General features: G+C 36.2%; 2 protein-coding genes across 3 annotated transcripts in view; both read right to left on the bottom strand.

Annotated features, from left to right (window-relative positions):
- LOC109851583 (IAA-alanine resistance protein 1) lies at positions 272 to 9,238 on the bottom strand. Of its 2 annotated transcripts, XM_020421794.1 has the most exons (11): positions 8,761 to 9,235; positions 8,607 to 8,690; positions 8,454 to 8,503; positions 7,766 to 7,817; positions 4,902 to 5,039; positions 3,310 to 3,581; positions 1,781 to 1,939; positions 1,577 to 1,684; positions 1,150 to 1,251; positions 1,021 to 1,065; positions 272 to 564 (listed from the first exon to the last, which is right to left on the bottom strand). In XM_020421794.1, exons 1-11 carry the CDS (start codon positions 8,996 to 8,998, stop codon positions 412 to 414), a joined length of 1,401 nt encoding a protein of 466 aa, XP_020277383.1. In that variant the 5' UTR covers positions 8,999 to 9,235; the 3' UTR covers positions 272 to 411. The 2 variants fall into 2 exon arrangements, with proteins under 2 accessions (XP_020277383.1, XP_020277384.1); XM_020421795.1 differs by lacking the exons at positions 1,021 to 1,065; positions 1,150 to 1,251 and having other exon boundaries at positions 8,761 to 9,238.
- The window catches only part of LOC109819854 (65-kDa microtubule-associated protein 6-like), a 20,446-nt gene continuing 17,453 nt past the window's right edge, over positions 15,262 to 18,254 (bottom strand). Inside the window, exons 8-12 of the mRNA XM_020385803.1 lie at positions 17,757 to 17,844; positions 17,594 to 17,667; positions 16,951 to 17,025; positions 16,537 to 16,872; positions 15,262 to 15,750 (exon numbers count right to left, since the gene is read on the bottom strand). Of these exons, the coding sequence (XP_020241392.1) occupies positions 16,546 to 16,872; positions 16,951 to 17,025; positions 17,594 to 17,667; positions 17,757 to 17,844 (564 nt within the window). The 3' untranslated portion in view covers positions 15,262 to 15,750; positions 16,537 to 16,545. The remainder of the gene's footprint in view (positions 15,751 to 16,536; positions 16,873 to 16,950; positions 17,026 to 17,593; positions 17,668 to 17,756; positions 17,845 to 18,254) is intronic.

Raw genomic sequence — 18,254 nt, 5'->3', positions numbered from 1 at the left:
TCATATATCATAAAATATTTTGTGGCAGCTAATTTTAAAAAATAAAGTTTTCATTAGTTCTTATAAAGTGATAAACTGTTTTTCTAAGGTAAATAAAAGACAGCAAAATATATTTCGTATGTGCAAGCTTTGCCCTAACCCTGCTCAGAAAATTTCCATATATTTCTGAATACTCTTCACCTTTCTATTTACAAAATTTCTAAAATAATTGCTATTTCAAATATACAAACCAGTTGTTGGAACACTTCTTTCCCCTTTCCTGATCAAGATGTAGACAGGTAGCACTCGAAACCTTAGTATTCAACTCATGTTACCGTGTAAAAAGTGTATATGCTATACCTTATACGAAAAAGGAACAAGTAAACTTACCAAATTGTATTTGATACAACAAAAATACAGAAGGAAGATACCTCACTCTACAAGTGAAATACAAAGGGCGATGCCCATTCCTAGTACTAAAGAAGTTAACTGAACTGCTGTGCTTCTCACTGTAGTTTTTTCGGTGTTCATTTCTGGGAGAACTCCAGCAACTGCTATGTATATAAATCCCCCGGCTGTAAACCCCTGAAGTATTAATAAGAAAATGGAAAAAAGTGTTGGTTTAAGTATTAACAAAAATTAGAGCAAAATAAATACAAATTGCGGATGTACTCCCTGTATGATAGGTGTATTATAGGCTGGTAAGGATAAACTATTTTATTAATGCTTAGACCCTGATGTCCATACGAGATTCTGTGTGTCAGCTGCACATATAATATTAGGGGTATATGTTCAACCCCTATAGAGAACGGGGGGTTCTCTCTGCAATACTTCAATGTGATCTTTCTACAACATATTGATGCCCAAATACATATAACGGGGAGATGATTAAGTTTGGACATCAGGAGGTTTAAGTGCTAATAAAAATGTTTTTTGAGTAACAAGTAGCTAATCCCCTGCAATAGGAGAGATGCATTTGCAATTAAACTTTTTTTTTTTTTGTGAGGAATAATATACATATATTTAAGTCGAGATCTTCACCTCAATCAAAGATGAATGTCCAGGATCTTTCCCGAGAACCAATGCCTGCATAGGTTTTAATGTTTGATCAGTTCCTTGGTTCTCTATACTTTTGCATTCAAAACTACTTAAAAATCATTAGAGACTCACTAGGGCAGTTCCCGCTAGTGCTACCAACGCTGACAAAAAGTTGAAGAACAAAGCTTTGGAGACTGTGAAACCCGAACGGACCAAGATACCAAAATCGCCAATCTACACAAATGAATGAAAATCAAGATTCTGTGATGACTTATACCTAGACGGACATGTATCTGGTGCGCTCAAGATTCTGAGTGACTCGTACACAAATTATTATCTAAATAAGACATGTTAGGGACTCATAAAAATTCTAAGGTTTTAGGCGTAAGTTGCGCTATCAAGAAATCATTCGTGAATATTCATGCTTAAACACGAAGTTGTATTCTATTTTTTGCGGTAAAGCACAAATCTATATTACAAAACCAATTTGAAATTGAAGCTATGCTAATATGTGAAAACTTAGTTGTGAAAGGGAAGAATGTTAGGTAAAAAACATAACCTCTTGAGGAAGCTCATGTGCAAGCAGAAATAAGGTACGAGACCACCCTCCAACTGATCCATGCAGTAAAAATGCACACCCCAAAGCCATTCCATCCGTAAAATTGTGCTGCGATACAAGCATTCACAACAACAGGAATTCAAATGAGAAACAAATTCTCATAAGCACTGCCTCATGTGACAAAATAGAGGAAGTGTAACTTACAACTCCATCAGAGAATAGATTTAAGTAGCCAAAGATCAAGCTTGATGATGGAGGCGATGATGACTCATTTGAGGATGCTTTCTTTACAACAGGACAACCATCAGAATCATCCACAGCAGGTAACACATTTTGGCCATCAGAGCCATTGGAAGTAACTCGCTGTGCAGAGGAAAGAAGTTCCTTTTAGCATACAGCCAACTGAATCTCAATAAAGTTTACTAAGTTCTTTGTCATATGTATCGACACAATCAGATATGATTCTCAAGGAAGAGAGAGTACCTTCAATGTTTATTTTTAAATCAAGGTGAAGAATTACATATCCACAATGATGAGTTGTTTATTATTCGATTCTTAACTTCAGCATATTTTCTTAAATGCATAATAATCCACAAAATATAGAAAAGCTGTATTTTTATTAAATGGTTGGTTACAAAACTGAAAACAACTTTCTAAGCTGCAGCAGCAAGAAATTTGGACTTCTAATATGGAAATTTAGTACGAATATAAGTAGGCTGCACATAGAGTAGGCCTCTCTATCTTCTGTCTATATTTCTAGATAGGGTACGGATGGGGTACAGGTGCGGATACGGGACATGGCAAATTTGTTAAAAGTAGAGTAAGGGGCACAGTTATATATGAATTGAAATTTAATAATTTACATGTGATCAATATTGTTTTTTCACAAGAATCAAAATTTCATAATGCCGTTACGTTTCTTTTATTATGTATTATTATATAATTAGTGTTTTTAATTAAAACATGTATTATATAATTGAGTACATGTCTGAATAAATGTATCATACATTCAAGGAGTGTCCAAGGAGAGTCAAATACGGGAAGTATCGGGTACGGGTAAGGCTTCATGATAGAAGTGTCCATGCAACATAGTTGCCAAACCTTCTCCATGTTAACATTGGCTAGGCCAAGTACAAGACATCTGCTCACACGTTGATGTAAGATTGATAGCAAGACACAAAGTTTGGCCAAATGTCAGTTACCCTTCTAAATTTTGCAATCAATATCCAACTCTATGTTAATGGGAAAAAGTGTTACTGACTGTTATATCGACAGTTTACATCTAAGAAGTGCACTGTTATATATAGACGATCTTCAGTTTATGGGAATATTAAAGTTTCCTCCACTACACAATCTTCAGTTTAATGGCATATCAAAGTTTCCTCCTATTCCAGTGACCAAAGTCAACTCCAGAAAGGAAGGATGCTGCAAAAAGAAGCAATAGTCTATATTCATTATAGTTTTAAAGAGGCGGGAAATCGTGCGTATGAAAAGAATCCACCCTGCCATACTCTCAGAAGTTCTATTGTGATTAAAACAGGTGGAATGTGGACAATAATCTGGTAAATTGATTGCAGAATAAGTTTCCCATAAAAGTTCCCAAAAAAAAAATCAAGATACAACTAAAATTGAGAAAATTCACATAACAATCGGAAATGAATATATATATAGCTTGTATGGAACACTTAGGGTTCCAATAGAGTTTATCTCGGCTCATGTTCGCTTCAATTTACCTTGCGAAGAGCAGCTTCCTGCACTTTCTCATCATGTAGACACGAATTATCAGCATCTAATAACTTTTCTCCAGCACCCATGCCCACTGTACCTTTACTCTTTGATTCAGTGACCGGATTTGGAGCGTCATGATTTTCATCCTCACATTTCAACTTCTGCTGTCTTTTATGCAGGTGATGGTGTCCGTGACCCAGACCATGAGCTTCACCTTTGGAATTCTCTTCAACGTATCTGACAACCTTCTCAACAAGAAGAAAAAGTACAATTCCAGCTGTAGAATCAAAGCATAACAATAAAACAGTTAAGAGTACACAGAGAAAAGAATATGAAAGAAAGATACTTCAGAAACTGGTGTCAAGTGAAGCGAACTGCAAATGCTCCATTTTACTCTCAGGACTCCAATAAGCAAGAACTTATCAAACACAGCTTAGATCATGATTTCAACATGTGCAAATTAGCATAACTCTCTAAAGATGTTCCCGGAGCTTGAACACAGAGACATCTTCAAGAAGAAGTCATTCAGAATACAATCCACGTGCACTAGGATGTAATCACTTATAGCTTAACAGAGAGCTAGAATGCACACATGGTGAATGCAAATCCAAACAAAGGGAGGCATTGCAACACTAGAAATATGAAAATTACATTCGAAAACCTACTAAACTTATAATTTGCCCCCAAGATTTACAAATATTTGCACCCCAACCCTTACAAACTTGTGCCCCATCTGAATTTTAGCCTATTTAAGTTAGGACATAGGAATTCATCCCATTTGTTAAGTGTGTTGTTTTATAATATTATATTTTAATTTTTGAATGAATAGATACTTGTCCGCCGTCTAAGAAAGATATTCTCGATCCGCCACTATATGCACAGTTTGTAATAAAACATGTGCGCGTGGGCATAATGGCATAAGATATAAATTATACTTCAAGCAACATGAGAGAATTGACCATTTAAGAACTTCAATTTGCCATGAAGTACATATCTTCAGACATATCTTCCATTTTCTGCATACATCTACCATAAAGATCACACACTTCAATTGTTCTGTGGTAAGTTCTACAATGTCTCAAAATAATTTAAATTTTTTCATGATTATACAAATGGTTGAACTAAGTTAGAGACATCAAAATCAAAAACCAATTCCTACATATCCTACATATAACCACAATCGCATACATCAATACCTTCCATGCAAGCCTAACAGAACCCGATTACCAAGCAATCCATATACCACCCAAAGTCAAGAATCAAATCTTAGTGGAATTGTGTGTAAGATACAATTCCATTCCGCAATTGAAAATGATTCAGTGCTCTGCTTAACAATTGTTGCACACATAGCTAAAAACAATGCTTGTAAACTGTTTTAAGAGAGATGTAATTCCAATATGTTAATTAATAGAGTTACATCTATTAAATTGCTGTGAATTATTTGACATTTATACACTAAAGGGTCCTGAAAGCCATCAGTTCTCTATGGTGAAATTCAGAATCTACAAGAATAGAGATTATTTGCAATCTAAGAGAACTGAAAAGAAAGGACTACATATGTCAAAATTGAGTGCATTTAAAATAACTTTGTACTCACACAAAATGGAGAGTCCAACAGAAAGGTCTTGTAAAGAATGAGAATGTGACTGTCCACCTCCATGTCCATGTTCATGTCCATGTCCATGATGATCATCTGTAGTGCTGATGTGATGGTCATGTGAATGAGAATGTCCACCTTGAAGAATGGAAATAAAAATTTTCATGCAAACCACAAAAAATAGGAATTATTCAATAGCAGGATCAGCAGTTTTGCAAAGATAAAATCGTTGCTCCCGTTATGTCTACCCTCCTCTACAAGAGTTCTTTTAAAAGTTAAATAGTACTGAATCTACTGATGACTAGTGAAACAGAAACACCCCAGAAGAAATCAACATAATTAACTGTATGATGCTTGTGACAAACAAAGATTTGGTAAGAATAGCATAATCAGATCAAGCTAAGTGTCAAGAAATAAGAATATAAAAATATAATCCTCAACCCTCACCATAACTTCAGAGTTTTGGTGTAATGGTTAGAAACACTTAATTTGCAATGGCACCAGAGCAACCTAGGTTTGAATCCCACTGGCCACAAATTTAATATGGTTTTTTAAAAAAATTGATACAGCTGCAGGAATTCAGGTTTTAGCCCATTAAAAGGGTCATCACCATAACTTTAAAGTTTTGGTCAAATGGTTAGAGGGAATTAATTTAAGACTTGAGTATCAATCAGTTTCCCTCTGATAGTCACCAGGTGGTAACTGCATACAAATTCATCAACTACTAGAGGCAACATGACATAAAGGCAGTTGCAACTTGCACCAGAATCCTATGACCCATACCGGATGGAAGTTTGAACTATTGTGGTAATTTTTAACATGTAAAGAATGGAAAATTTGGCTGTAGTATGTCAACAAAAATATGGAGGTAAATTGTTTCACCAAGGAATTGGTATGTCAATAAAGTATGGAGGTAAACTGTTTCACCAAGGAATTGGTATGTCAACAAATGTTTAGAAGTAACTTTTCAAATAAAGGCATCCAAAAAATATTAGATTTTTACAACTGTAGTCCTTACACTGAGATGACATCAGAAATCAAAAGAGAAAATGTGCATAATCAAATGACATAATCTAAGTTACGATGATATCTGATCTTGCATGAGAGTGAGACAGAAAGAATAGCCCCTATAAAACAACAGTAATCCAATAAATGTCAAATCACAATGAAGACATGGATGAGGAACTTACTTAGGACTTCACATGCAGTCCGAAGACATATCAACTACAAGAAACAATCCAGTTCATACCAAGATCATGCAAGCATGAGAAAGCTGGAGGTCTAACAGCAATTTGTTATCCAATGTAATTAATTCAATGGTCAGTACAACTCACACAAAAGCTGCAGAAAGTGGCAGAGTCTAGAATATCAGGGTTGTTGAAGATTGAGATTGAAAGGTTCTTTTATGTTAAAAAGTGCAATTAGCTTTCAAATTTATACTAGTATTCTTACATGATTGCAATGAATAGTTTGTGGATATTTCACAAATCTTAAAAAGTACATGTCTTATAAGGTAACCTCAATAAGCAACAACTTCTTACCTAACCTTTACTGCACTAAATGAGAAGTATGCACTCAGGCAGCATGTGTATAAGGGCAAAAGACACTCGCCCCCGCCCAAGCACCCCACGACTCGGGCGCCCACACGCCACACAATGGAAAACTGCATCCACTGCCAGAAAATTCTACCCATTGGGCAAGCTAAGAGTCTAATAGCCAATAATGGGTAAGCAATATTAAAAGAAAGCGCATATTGTGCCATATATTATAAGCGACTAAAAATAAGAAGGGCAATTTATCTGCCACTAAAAGCCCTCAAATCATGCACACTGTCTTAGTGTTGCACAATTTTCACTACAAGTGATGCACTGGTTCATGTAGTTATAGCCTAACGTTTGCATGGGGCCAGGCAGGGGCATCGGCATATATAGTAGTATATATATATATACTATATATTTTATATATATATATATATATATATATATATATATATATATATATAGTATAATATAGCTAAAATAATACGTTATGTCATAACTTTTAATGGTGGATAGCAAAAGGTTGTGCCAGCGGCAAATCTTTTTAAGCCATCATATTGGCCGTAGGGATCCTTTGCATGATAGTGAATAAAGTTTTTTTAAAATATTAATAAATGAGTGGCTAGGATAGTTTTGGTAGACATCAAAACTTAAGTTGATAGGTAGTCTCCTGCTCGGGTATCTATCTAGTATGATATATATATATATATATATATATATATATATATTATATATATATATATATATAATATATTTATATTATATATATATAATACTATAATATATATATATGATATATTATATATATACTATATATATCTATAATATATATATAAATTAATTAAAATTAATAATGTACATAAGATCAATATTTTTTCATTTACATAAGATCAATACATAAGAAATAGATGTGAAGCGTAGAGCGTAGAATATAAATCCAGGAACTATATAAGGAGTGTTTTAAATTAAAACATGTGTCAGTATATGCTCGAGTAAACATATGCATATATTCAAGAAGTGTCCAAGAGGTCCGGGCATGGGTGCGGGTACAGCTTCCTAACAGAAATACCCAAGTAACATAGGTTATAGCTAGAACCTGAGGACTCAATTACTTCAAGAAACTAGAAAACCTTTAAGTTGTTTTTCAGGTTGTTTTTCTTTATCATTGCACTCTCAGATGTCACTAAATTATCAAATATTTAAAATCAAGTAAAAACAATTATAAAAATGATTAAAGAAAACTGATGTTGCCTAGATATCCAAAGGTATTAGAGGAAGGACCAAAAGGAGAAAATGAACAACATATGCATATATTAATCATTATACCAAAAGCATGAGGCAGTTGATGAAGGAAAGCATCTCCAAGCATTGCCCCAGCCTGTGCAACAATAAGTAATCAGAAACAAGGACACACTACATGTTAGAGATATCAAGATGGAAAAATAAAGAAACAATTAGATACAAAATAGTATACCCAACATTTTGTACATGCTAGTTAGACCAATAAAATTCTCCCAAGAGTTTTCTTTTTTTTAGAAAGAAAATAAATCCAAGTAAAGGAAATGCTTAAAGAATCAAACAATGCAAAAATGAGAGAAAATCTGTTCAGATGTTTTAGTTCTGCACGATGGAGGTCACTAAATGCAGAGAGAAAATCTGTTCAGATGTTTTACTTCTGCACGATGGAGGTCACTAAATGCACCATTTAAGACAAGGCTATAGTTAATGGGGCAAAAAGAACTACAGGTAAACCTAAAAGAACTTGGTTAGAAGCACTTAAAGAAGGAATTTTTCAGTCTTAAGTTAATAGTTCATGGAGGAGATCAATTAGAGGATTCACGTAGCCTGACCTAAAAAAATAAGGTAAAGGGCTTTGCTGTTGATGTAAAAGACCGTCTTTTTTTATCAAAAAAAGGTAGCCTGAAGATAATTTTCTCACGAGCTTAAGGAAAAAATTAGGAAAAATTATAAGATATTTTCATGACAGAGATCTTAACAAGTTAGGAAAAATTACCCCAAACACTGCCAACGAATCCACCACGGCCTTTGAAGGCTTCCCCTTCACTGTAAACAACAACCCCAAAATCCAAAAATTAAAAAATAAAAAGTAATCCTCATTCCAAGTTCAATTAAACAAAATTAAGCGAATGCAGATCAATTAACTCACAGCAGATCACAGGCAACATAACAAGACAAATCAGTGACGCCAAGCTCACAAGAAGCGAGCATCCAAGTGCCTTGACCCATAAACCTTCACATAAAAAAAAATTAATTAACATAAAATCCACATCATTCCACTATCCAATTATAGAAATCCTCACCTATTTTTGATAATTCAACGTCATCCTCGTCACCATGGTGATGGTGATGGTGATGGCGATGGTGATGGCCATCAAATCCATCGAGCTCCAGATCCACCTCCTCCGCCAGTTCTTCTGGAAGCTTCCGCCTTCGGATCTCGCTACGGTCATGGTGATGGTCGCCGCAGGACGGCGAGTGACCGTAACCAAGCGGTGAGAATAAGAGAATAGAAAACAAAATGATTGAAGCCGACGTCATTGGGATATAACTAGGGTTTTGGGCGCTAATTCGAGCGACAGCAGGTGCCTCGAATAGTGATGACTAGGACGAGGACGAAGAAGAGGACGATGATCACGACGATCGCACCGAAGGTGACCACATCCATTTCATTTGTTCTGATTCTGGGGCTTTATAATTTTTTCCCTCATCAATTTCCGTTATTTTTTTGGGGAGGAAGAGAGAGTGAACTGAGATTTCCGTACTCTGCTCAGAAGTTGTCCCCCTTTTCTAACGATTTCCTTTGTTATTTTCACCGCTGGTGGGAGTAACGGGACCGGAAAGGACTGGTAGAATCCTTTGTTCTGGATCAACACGAATCCGAAACCCGACCCGATTGATTCGGGTATGGGTCGAAATGAGATAGACCCGTCTATGCTTTATTTTCTTCATTTGTTTGCTTTATTTGTATTTTCTTTATTTAAATATCGGTTTAGTATTTGAGAACATAGAGCTAATTCTTGGGGATGGGAAGTAGGCAAAACTCGAGTGAAGATCTCTCAATCCCCGTGGGATGCAAAAATATTATTTAGGTTCCTCATGTTTGAAGATCATTATCAACATTTTGTAATGTTATGTCGAATGTTAATGTTGATCTGGATTCTTTTTATAAACTTTCTTGTTGCTGACTTGGTGATTTCATTATAAACATTCCATTTATAGTTTATGCATTTCAAACACTAGTTTTCTTTTGGTTTCGCCAGTGAGAGGAAAAACGGAAGGTGTTCACTTAGTAAGAAGTAGTGAAGTTACAAACTTACTATGATATGTCATTGACACATTAATAAGATTAATGAAATTTTATTAAGAAACCCTAAGCTGACGACAAAAGTAACATTTCGTATCTCCCATGATGATTTTTAAATATAAAGGTTCATGATGATATTTCGATAATACAGGAGTGACCCCCCATTAAAAATTGGGGAAAATGTGTGTAGGCCCCAAAAAATATAAGCTGTTGTGATCCAGCCCCTCAATGTTTTTCTCATGTCCTTTAACCCCAAAAACTAAAAAAATATGATTAGGCCCCTTTTCACACTATTCGATTTAATCACAAAAGCTCCCGAAAATACCCTTTCCCCTTTTCTTCTTCTTCTTCTCCTATGAGGTCTTGGAGGAGGTTGCCGCTTCGGCACCAGAAACAGTGGAGGCCACAGTGATGGTGGAGGTCGCTGCCACAGAGACGCCAGAAAAATCGTTTGCCCCATCATCGGAGGAGGCCGCAGCTCTGGCATCAGCATCAGCCACTACAAAGGTAACTGAGGAAAAGACTGAGGTGGCCGATAGTGGCCGAGTGGCAAGAAAGTGAAAATAATCATTCACCTCTCCTCCATTTAAACTCCTTACATCCCTCAACAAAACCCATCTCTCAAATCCCCCATTTTCCACGTTCCTTCACCAAAACCCTGACTCAAACCTAAATCCAGACCCCAAAATATTTTACCAATCTTTTCCTCATTGCTTTACTCTGGACCCAATTTCTCTTCATGGGCTCGACCTATACGACACCAATATGGGCTCCGATGACGACCATGGTAATGGCGGAGGTTCGGCAATGTGGGCTGATAGTGCGAAGAAGAAGAAGAGGAAGAGGAAGATGAAAAAGCACAAGTTAAAGAAGCTGAGGAAGCGTCTCAGGCGCAAAGCTTGATCTAATTTAGGTGACGTCTCTCTCTCTCTCTCGCTATGTCATCTTATTTGTCGAATGCTTTGGTTAATGTTATTGGGTTTTGATGCTTTCCTTCATCAAATTGTATTGATGGTGAAAATCAACCTTTTTTTTATTTTGTCAGGTTGTTGATTTGCCATGTTAATTTCGTTTGATTGTATTGGGTTGTTTCTTGTGGTGAGTGATATTTGAAGCTAATATACCAAAAGTGGCCATTTGGACGCTGCCCAACTCCTGTTCGATTTTGTTTGATTGTTTGATTGTATTGATGGTGAAAATCAACCTCGATTCTGACATGTTCATCACTAACTCACTCATCTCCTTCTACTCAAAATGTGGCCATTTGGAGGCTGCCCAACTCATGTTCGATCAAATGCCTCAAAGGATGAGAAATGTTGTTTCTTGGATAGCTATCATCGACGCCAACGCCCTTAATGGAAAACATGCGATGTCGTTGTCCCTTTTTCGGAGAATGATGGACGTTGGGATTAGACCCAGTAGACTCACTTTCTTGAATGTGATGGGTTGTGTCTCGGAGGCTATGAGAGGCCGATGAATTGAGGGAAATGGTGAGAAGGGAGATGCTCGATGAGGATGTTTGTATTAAGAATGTGATGACAGGGATGTATTCCAGGTGTGGGAGGGTGGGGTTTGCAAGGAGGGTCTTTGATGGGACGGTTTCATCGATGATAGGGATGTAATCAGATCTCGCGAGTTTGTTTGTGTTTCATCAAAGTTGTAATCTGTGAATTTGTAAGAATAATCATATTGTGTACTCAAGCAATATCACATGTAAGAAGTTTTAAAAGCAGCTTATCTTTTTTTTTATTTTTTCGACTATGTTATCTTTCAGCTGAATAAGTTATCTTTCACATGAACATGTCAATTTTCTTCATAACATGTTAACTTTAATCTGAAGATGTTAACTTTCATCCTAATATGTTAACTTTAATTGTTACATGTTAACTTTCATCATTATATGTTAACTCTCCTCGTAACATGTTAACTTTCAGCTAAACATGTTAACTTTCATCATAATATGTTAACTTTCACTGTTACATGTTAACTTTCATAATAATATGTTAACTTTCTTCATAACAAGTTTTTTTGAACAAAAATTTGATGTGTTTGAAAGACTGAAAGTCCCTCAAGATAATTTATCATTGATATATAAGTTCTCATAAGTTCAAACATGTTTTCTTATACAAATATCTTACAAAAACCACTCCAATCTCCATGCAAATCTACAAATTTTAGTATACGAGCAATCTTTAGAAAAAAACTGAGCTTGATCGTCGCAGTTGATGCTTTCGTTCTGGTGGCAGCGCAGAATGTAATATCGTTCTCTTCTTCAAGTTTTGAGATCTTGTTCTCCAGTTCATTGGTGTATGCCTATCCATTACAAAAACAAGCTTCTCTCAAAACACAACACATTCATAAGATGAGAAAAAAATTAGCATGTTATAAAGAAAGTTAACATATTATTATGAAAGTTAACATGTAACAGTGAAAGTTAACATATTATGATGAACGTTAACATGTTCATCTGAAAATTAACATGTTATGAGGAGGGTTAACATATAATGATGAAAGTTAATATGTACCAGTTAAATTTAACATAGGATACATGTCATGTTCTTGCTGATCATGAGATTTGACAGACATTCTATGTTCTCATGAGATTTAACATTAATCAAATTTTTACTTATTTTGCCACAAATAAGAGACAACCAAACCGTATGGTTAGATAAATAGCACAATTATCGGCTGGAGCTTTTAGATGTTACAAATGTTGCAGCACTAGATTCACAAAGGTAACATCAGCTGATAAAAAAACTTGGTAAAATAAAAATTCTAAGCCATTGCAAAACATAATTTTGCCTAAAAGAGAAAACTAGTAGCAAATTCTTAAAGTAACAAATGGGCACAACAAAACAAATGATTTTTTCTTCTCATATATAATGAACAACGAAGAGATGGTGGTTAATTCCGTAGAGGGTTGTGGTCCTGGGGACATAGACTTACATTGGTCATACCACAGAGTCTCAAGACTCCCAAACAAAAATTCACATGTTTATGTGTAATACTAATCTTATTACTTCAGTGAAGCAAAATGACAAACAACTGGTGTGCAGGGCACAAAAGAGCCACAAGAATCAAACACATAAATATAACCATAGGAAAGTGGGTTACGCCATGAACCTGCACCTATAAATCACTTGCTCACACCATCCAAAACAAAAACCATGAAAAAACCACAGATGATCAGAAACTTTTTTGCCCTGGGCAGCTACCCATGGCAAGCCTTGTGTGGCTCCATCACCGCTCCACGGCCACGCCGACGGGGCGGACTCCCTCCACCCTGGCTCCGTTGCCCCCGTCAACTCCAGCTGCAACGTCCTCCTCCTCGAGGTCGACTCGAATCCCCCCTCCCCCCTCCTCCTCCTCCTCCCCTAACTGCAGCACACCAAGAGCTTCGCCGCCGCTCCCGCCTACGAGGGTAGGAACTCGTCTCCGAGGCGATCTGCTTCAATATCGTCGATGGTAGCTGCCGACGAGGAGTCAAAGGCTCAGTTTAGCAAGCTGGAGTTTGGGGATCGGAGGAGGCTTCTCGATCTTGTTTCTGGTAGGGTCTGGCAGCGGATCCCGACGGATCTTGAGCTCGTCCCTTTGTTTGCCAGCAGCTTGGAAGAGGAGATGATGGTGGCCGATTGGAGACTTGAGCGTGAGAAGAGAGGAAAGAGAGAGAGAAGGGGGGACAGTTTTGGAATTTGGAAAACACTTTCTCACTGTGCTGTGTTGGAAAGGTAAATAAAGGCTGAAACACAAGTATTTCATGTGTTTGGGGCTTTGTCACACAAAAAATAATATGGGGGGCCTTGTCACAGCTGAAACACAAGTATTTCATGTGTTTGGGGCTTTGTCACACAAAAAATAATATGGGGGGCCTTGTCACAATAGCTTTTTTATTTTGTGGGGCTTTGTCACACAAAAAATAATATGGGGGGCCTTGTCACAATAGCTTTTTTATTTTGGGGCCTTGCAAATTTTTTCCTTAAAAATTTGCCTAAAAAGTATGTTGTCTTTGCCCAGAATTTTGCAAAATAAAAAATGGTCAAGTCAAGGTTATACCCTAGCTGATTGTCACCCCTAGTTATCTTGATATTTGTCCCAAATTTCATAATTATTTTCAACAGCTAACGATTATTTATTATATGTTGCATATTGTTTTGATGCTAAGAGATTAAACAATGTTTCAAAAATAAAAATACATCATCTGCAATTATAAAATCATAATAGAAGACTCACATGCATGTATCCTGTGGTATCTAAATTATGGAGTATCTAGCATGGTCAACATTGTTCTTTATTTTTTTATAACCTAGCTTGGAATCAAACATAAGACCATGAGACCATATTGGAACCTCCTAATTGTTTTGATCACCCACAGTGAGTCGTTGAAACAATATCTTCTAGATAAGAGTGGCCATGGACCGGTTCGAGTCACGGGCCGAACCGACCAACCTGCCTTGGTCAAGACCTTGCCCAGCCCACAATAGATTAAGCCTAACTAGACTTGTGATATACCTGAGCCAGGACATGGCTATGTTCCGCTCTAAACCTGTGGACAAACAAGTGGGTCGACTCATGTCCGACTTGGCCCGGTCCAACTCGCTTTAGATGATAGTTACATTTTGATATAATTTTAATAGCAACGCAGTTAAAATTTGCAACTTCCAGGTGTTTAAGTTGTAATCCTAGTAGTAGTGGAGATTTTTTAAGTTCTATTCAGTATTTTGATAAATATTTGTAGTTATTTTGATTTATTGAAAACACTCAAGTGATTATGAATCTTTGGTTATTGGAGATAACTTCATCACAAATTATAAATTTATACAGTTTAGATTTTTCGAAAAATTTTCCTTTTTTAACTATAAACACTAATCTAGCAAAAAATATTTAAAAAATTAAACAGAAAAAAAGTATGGGCTGCCCCACGACCCGAATTGTCATGAGCAGGGTCAGACCTGCCCCGGCCTCATACAAATCGTGGGTCAGACTAGGTCCAGCCCCAGATCCGAGGACAAATACATCATCTGGCCCATCGAGACCTACCCAGGCTGGGTCTACCCAGGCCGGGTCTGAACTAGCTCGGACACAAAGCTGGTTGGTCAGCTCATGGGGTAGGGTAGGTTCAGCGCGGCCCACACCCAACCCTCTTGGATATACTAAAGAGTTTAAAATTTCAGGAAGGAAAACACAACTCTAACATTATTTCATAAACACGAAAAGAAACAAATCAATATGTAAAATCTCCAACAAAGAAATCCAGTTCAAACTATTTCTGACTTTTAAAAACAATAAGTATAAATAACACAGCTTGATCATCAAATAAAAAATATAACTACACTCAAGAACAACATAGAAATCAATGTGTAAAATCTCCAACAAGGAAATCCAGATCAAACTACTTTCTGACTTCTAAAAACAATACGTATAAACGACACAGCTTGATAATCAAATAAAAAATATAACTACACTCAACAATAACACTATCAACAGTATCCAGTACTAATATACATCATCAGGTACTTGAAAATATAGCCGATATAGGCAATAATTCCTAAATACCCTCATATTTCAATCTTGAGGAAACAGAGAAATACACAAGATAATCAAAATCTCCATTATCCTTATTCCTTCATACTACTCAAAACTAATACAAGCAACCAATACTACGATAACAATATACAAAAGATGCAAATGGGCACAAGCAGTTCAAACAAGCATTACAGGTTTTATATACAGGTAAACATAGCAATCTAATCAGCAAACTAAAAAAAATACCCTCAGTCACATAGAAGCCCAAGTTAGTTTCCATATCTACAACGTAAACGTTAGCTCTACTCTCCTTTAATCCTTCAACTAGCTCGCTGATCCAAGCCTTAATATAACAATCAATACGCAGTAAAATACTAGTGTACATTTTTCCAACCATTTTGTGATGGATTTTCCCCTTTGTTATTGTTCAGCATCAGAGTAACTTACTTAGTCAAGATTGCTCCTGCAGAAAAAGGGAAGAACCCGTCAAATGACTAAATATGTAGACTTTAGGATCATATCTTGCTGAAATCATCACAGATTAGATCATATTTGAAAGCTGGCGCTTTCGTTAGCATGAGTTTCTATTTATGTTCACCTTCATCTTTTTAATACCTCCTTAATTTTACAAAATACTACAACATGGATCACAAAAACCAAAAAGTTTTCAATTGCTCATTCTTCACATACTACACTATTTTCTTATATTTTTCAGATGAAAGCAGAGAGATTAAATGCCAAATAGACCAAACTCATGGCTCTAGCGTGAGCCAGACATGTATAATAACTAGAATCAATATAATAGAATTTAGTACAAGTTATACGTTGGTCATACTACAAAAATATGACCTAATTTTAACACATACTAAATTCAAGGCAATTATCTACTTGTTGAAGTGAACCATATCATAAGGATCACTTGATAGCTAGTAGCTCTGCATTGCCTTTTCTTTTAGTTGTTTACGAGAGAAGCTTGTGTTCTTTCCATGGAGAACTACAAGAATTCTACTGTATTGTTGTATATGTTGTGAGTTTTCCAATTTAAGTTTAACAACATTATTGTTGAATTTTTTACCTTAATAACCTTGATAATGATACAAGATATAATATCAATACCAGACATTTCCATAGCTACTAATATCCAAAACACTTAAATCCAGACCAAGCTATCTAAATTTAGCAGTGCAATTCTAGTTTAAATTACCATTAGCAGATATATTTATGGTAAGTGGTGAAGCTTCATTCATACCAATTGAGATTAACCCAGCGATTCGGGTTCTGACCCACTAATAGAAGCAAAAGAAGATGATGTATCCTCTTTAGACAGACTAACAAAGTTCAAAGGTGCAGTTGAAAGCCTCCTCATCTCCTTAAAATATCCATTATAACGTCCAGAATAAGAGCGCGGGGTAAGAAGCTCGGGAGTTGCACTGCCAACAGACGCACGTCGTGGACACGGAGTCATGAACCCATTTCCATTTCCGTTCATCTTCCTATTGAAACTGCTGGCCCTTCTTGGGCTAGGTTTTGCCCCGTACATAGCTTCCTTCTCTTTCAGGAGTAAATCTTGCAGTTTCTTCTGATCCTGAAACAACAGAAGAATAATGCTAAATAAAATAAAACCACCGAAAAGAGGGGGTATGTATTCGGCAATTGAAGATACTCGATATCGCCTTCTTTCCTCCTCTTTCTGTTGTCTAGTAAGTTGATACTCTTCCAAGATAGACACTAAGCGAACCTGGAGGGAAAAGAAGGTAAACTAGTCAGATACACTAACGATAAAAAGGGGTTTCTCGTCTTAGAATATACATTCTATCATATTTTTATATTAGACAAAATCATATTTTTATTTACACCCTCAAATCCTTAAAGTCGTTTTAAATAACACCCACTAAATGAAAATTTGTCCAAATCTGCTATTTTGGTGTGATTATAGCTCTGATCTCCCTACTGATAATTTACCTTAATAACCTTGATTATGATATACTAATTACTAAACTGGGTTAACTCTAGTGGCTGAACAAGTAAAGGAGAAGATAAGAGAGATCAGGAAGAGTGCCGTCCTATGGAGAGAAAAAGTGAAACAACATAGGAGTTAAATCAACATGCTGTACCCTAGCAAAGGATATTAAAGTTACCAGCAGTGAATATTTAATCACATCACACTAACATATTTTGTCTGAAAAAATTCACTTCAGGTCTAATTAAAAACAACTTAGAGTAGGATTTGGAGGTTTAATATAAAAATTATTATGGAACTGGATCTAATACGAGGAAAATGCTTAAAAAGGGATAGTTTTACGAACCCCATCGTACAAAAAAGGCATGCTTCTCTCGTCCTCCCAAGCCAAAGTTTTGCTGATAAGGTTGTCTACCATACCTGGAAAAATAACCAAGGTCAGCTCCTAGAGGGCATGGTTTTTTTTTTAAGAATTAAATGGCATTAAGTTTTGGTAAGCAATCTGATACCAGGAATTTTTGATACAGTAATCCGTGCCTTCTCAGCCCGTTTTAAGTTTATATGGGCACCTCGCCCAGCACTGTACCTGTTTTGATCCTGTATCAAGTTAAATGCTAAAATTAGCTATGAAACAGCTAGCAAATTAATAATCTTAGCAAGAAATAAAGTGCAACAGGTTTAATATGGGAAAGCAAATGGTAAGGCTATAAAACAATATGACATGCAATGCACACAAAACGTTAATTTAATTGGCTTTTTCCCTCTGTATCTTTGGTGTGACATTGACTTCAGAATAACATCCAGAGCGCATAATACAGTTGAATAAGAGCCACAGAGAGCTATTCCTATATTTAATTCACAAATCCTCCTCCAACTGTTGTCACCCAAAACTTGGGTGCTAAAGAAAGTTCACATTTTCTCATAATTTTACATGTCGTCTTCATCGAACCTTGAAAGTAACGCACACAAAACCTATCCCTAAGTTACTAAGAGAAAAATAAACCTAC

The sequence above is a fragment of the Asparagus officinalis genome, chromosome 8 (genome assembly GCF_001876935.1).
Source record: "Asparagus officinalis chromosome 8, Aspof.V1, whole genome shotgun sequence".
Classification (NCBI taxonomy): Eukaryota; Viridiplantae; Streptophyta; class Magnoliopsida; order Asparagales; family Asparagaceae; genus Asparagus; species Asparagus officinalis.
Note: the sequence above shows the minus strand (reverse complement) of the source record. Positions and strands in the feature narration are given on the sequence as shown.

Coding starts and splice junctions, on each gene's coding strand:
- LOC109851583 (XM_020421794.1), bottom strand. CDS start 8,998: ATGACGTCGGCTTCAATCATTTTGTTTTCTATTCTCTTATTCTCACCG. Junction 8,691..8,760: donor CGTTGAATTATCAAAAATAG/GTGAGGATTTCT, acceptor TTTTATGTGAAG/GTTTATGGGTCAAGGCACTT. Junction 565..1,020: donor GACATTCATCTTTGATTGAG/GTGAAGATCTCG, acceptor TTAATACTTCAG/GGGTTTACAGCCGGGGGATT.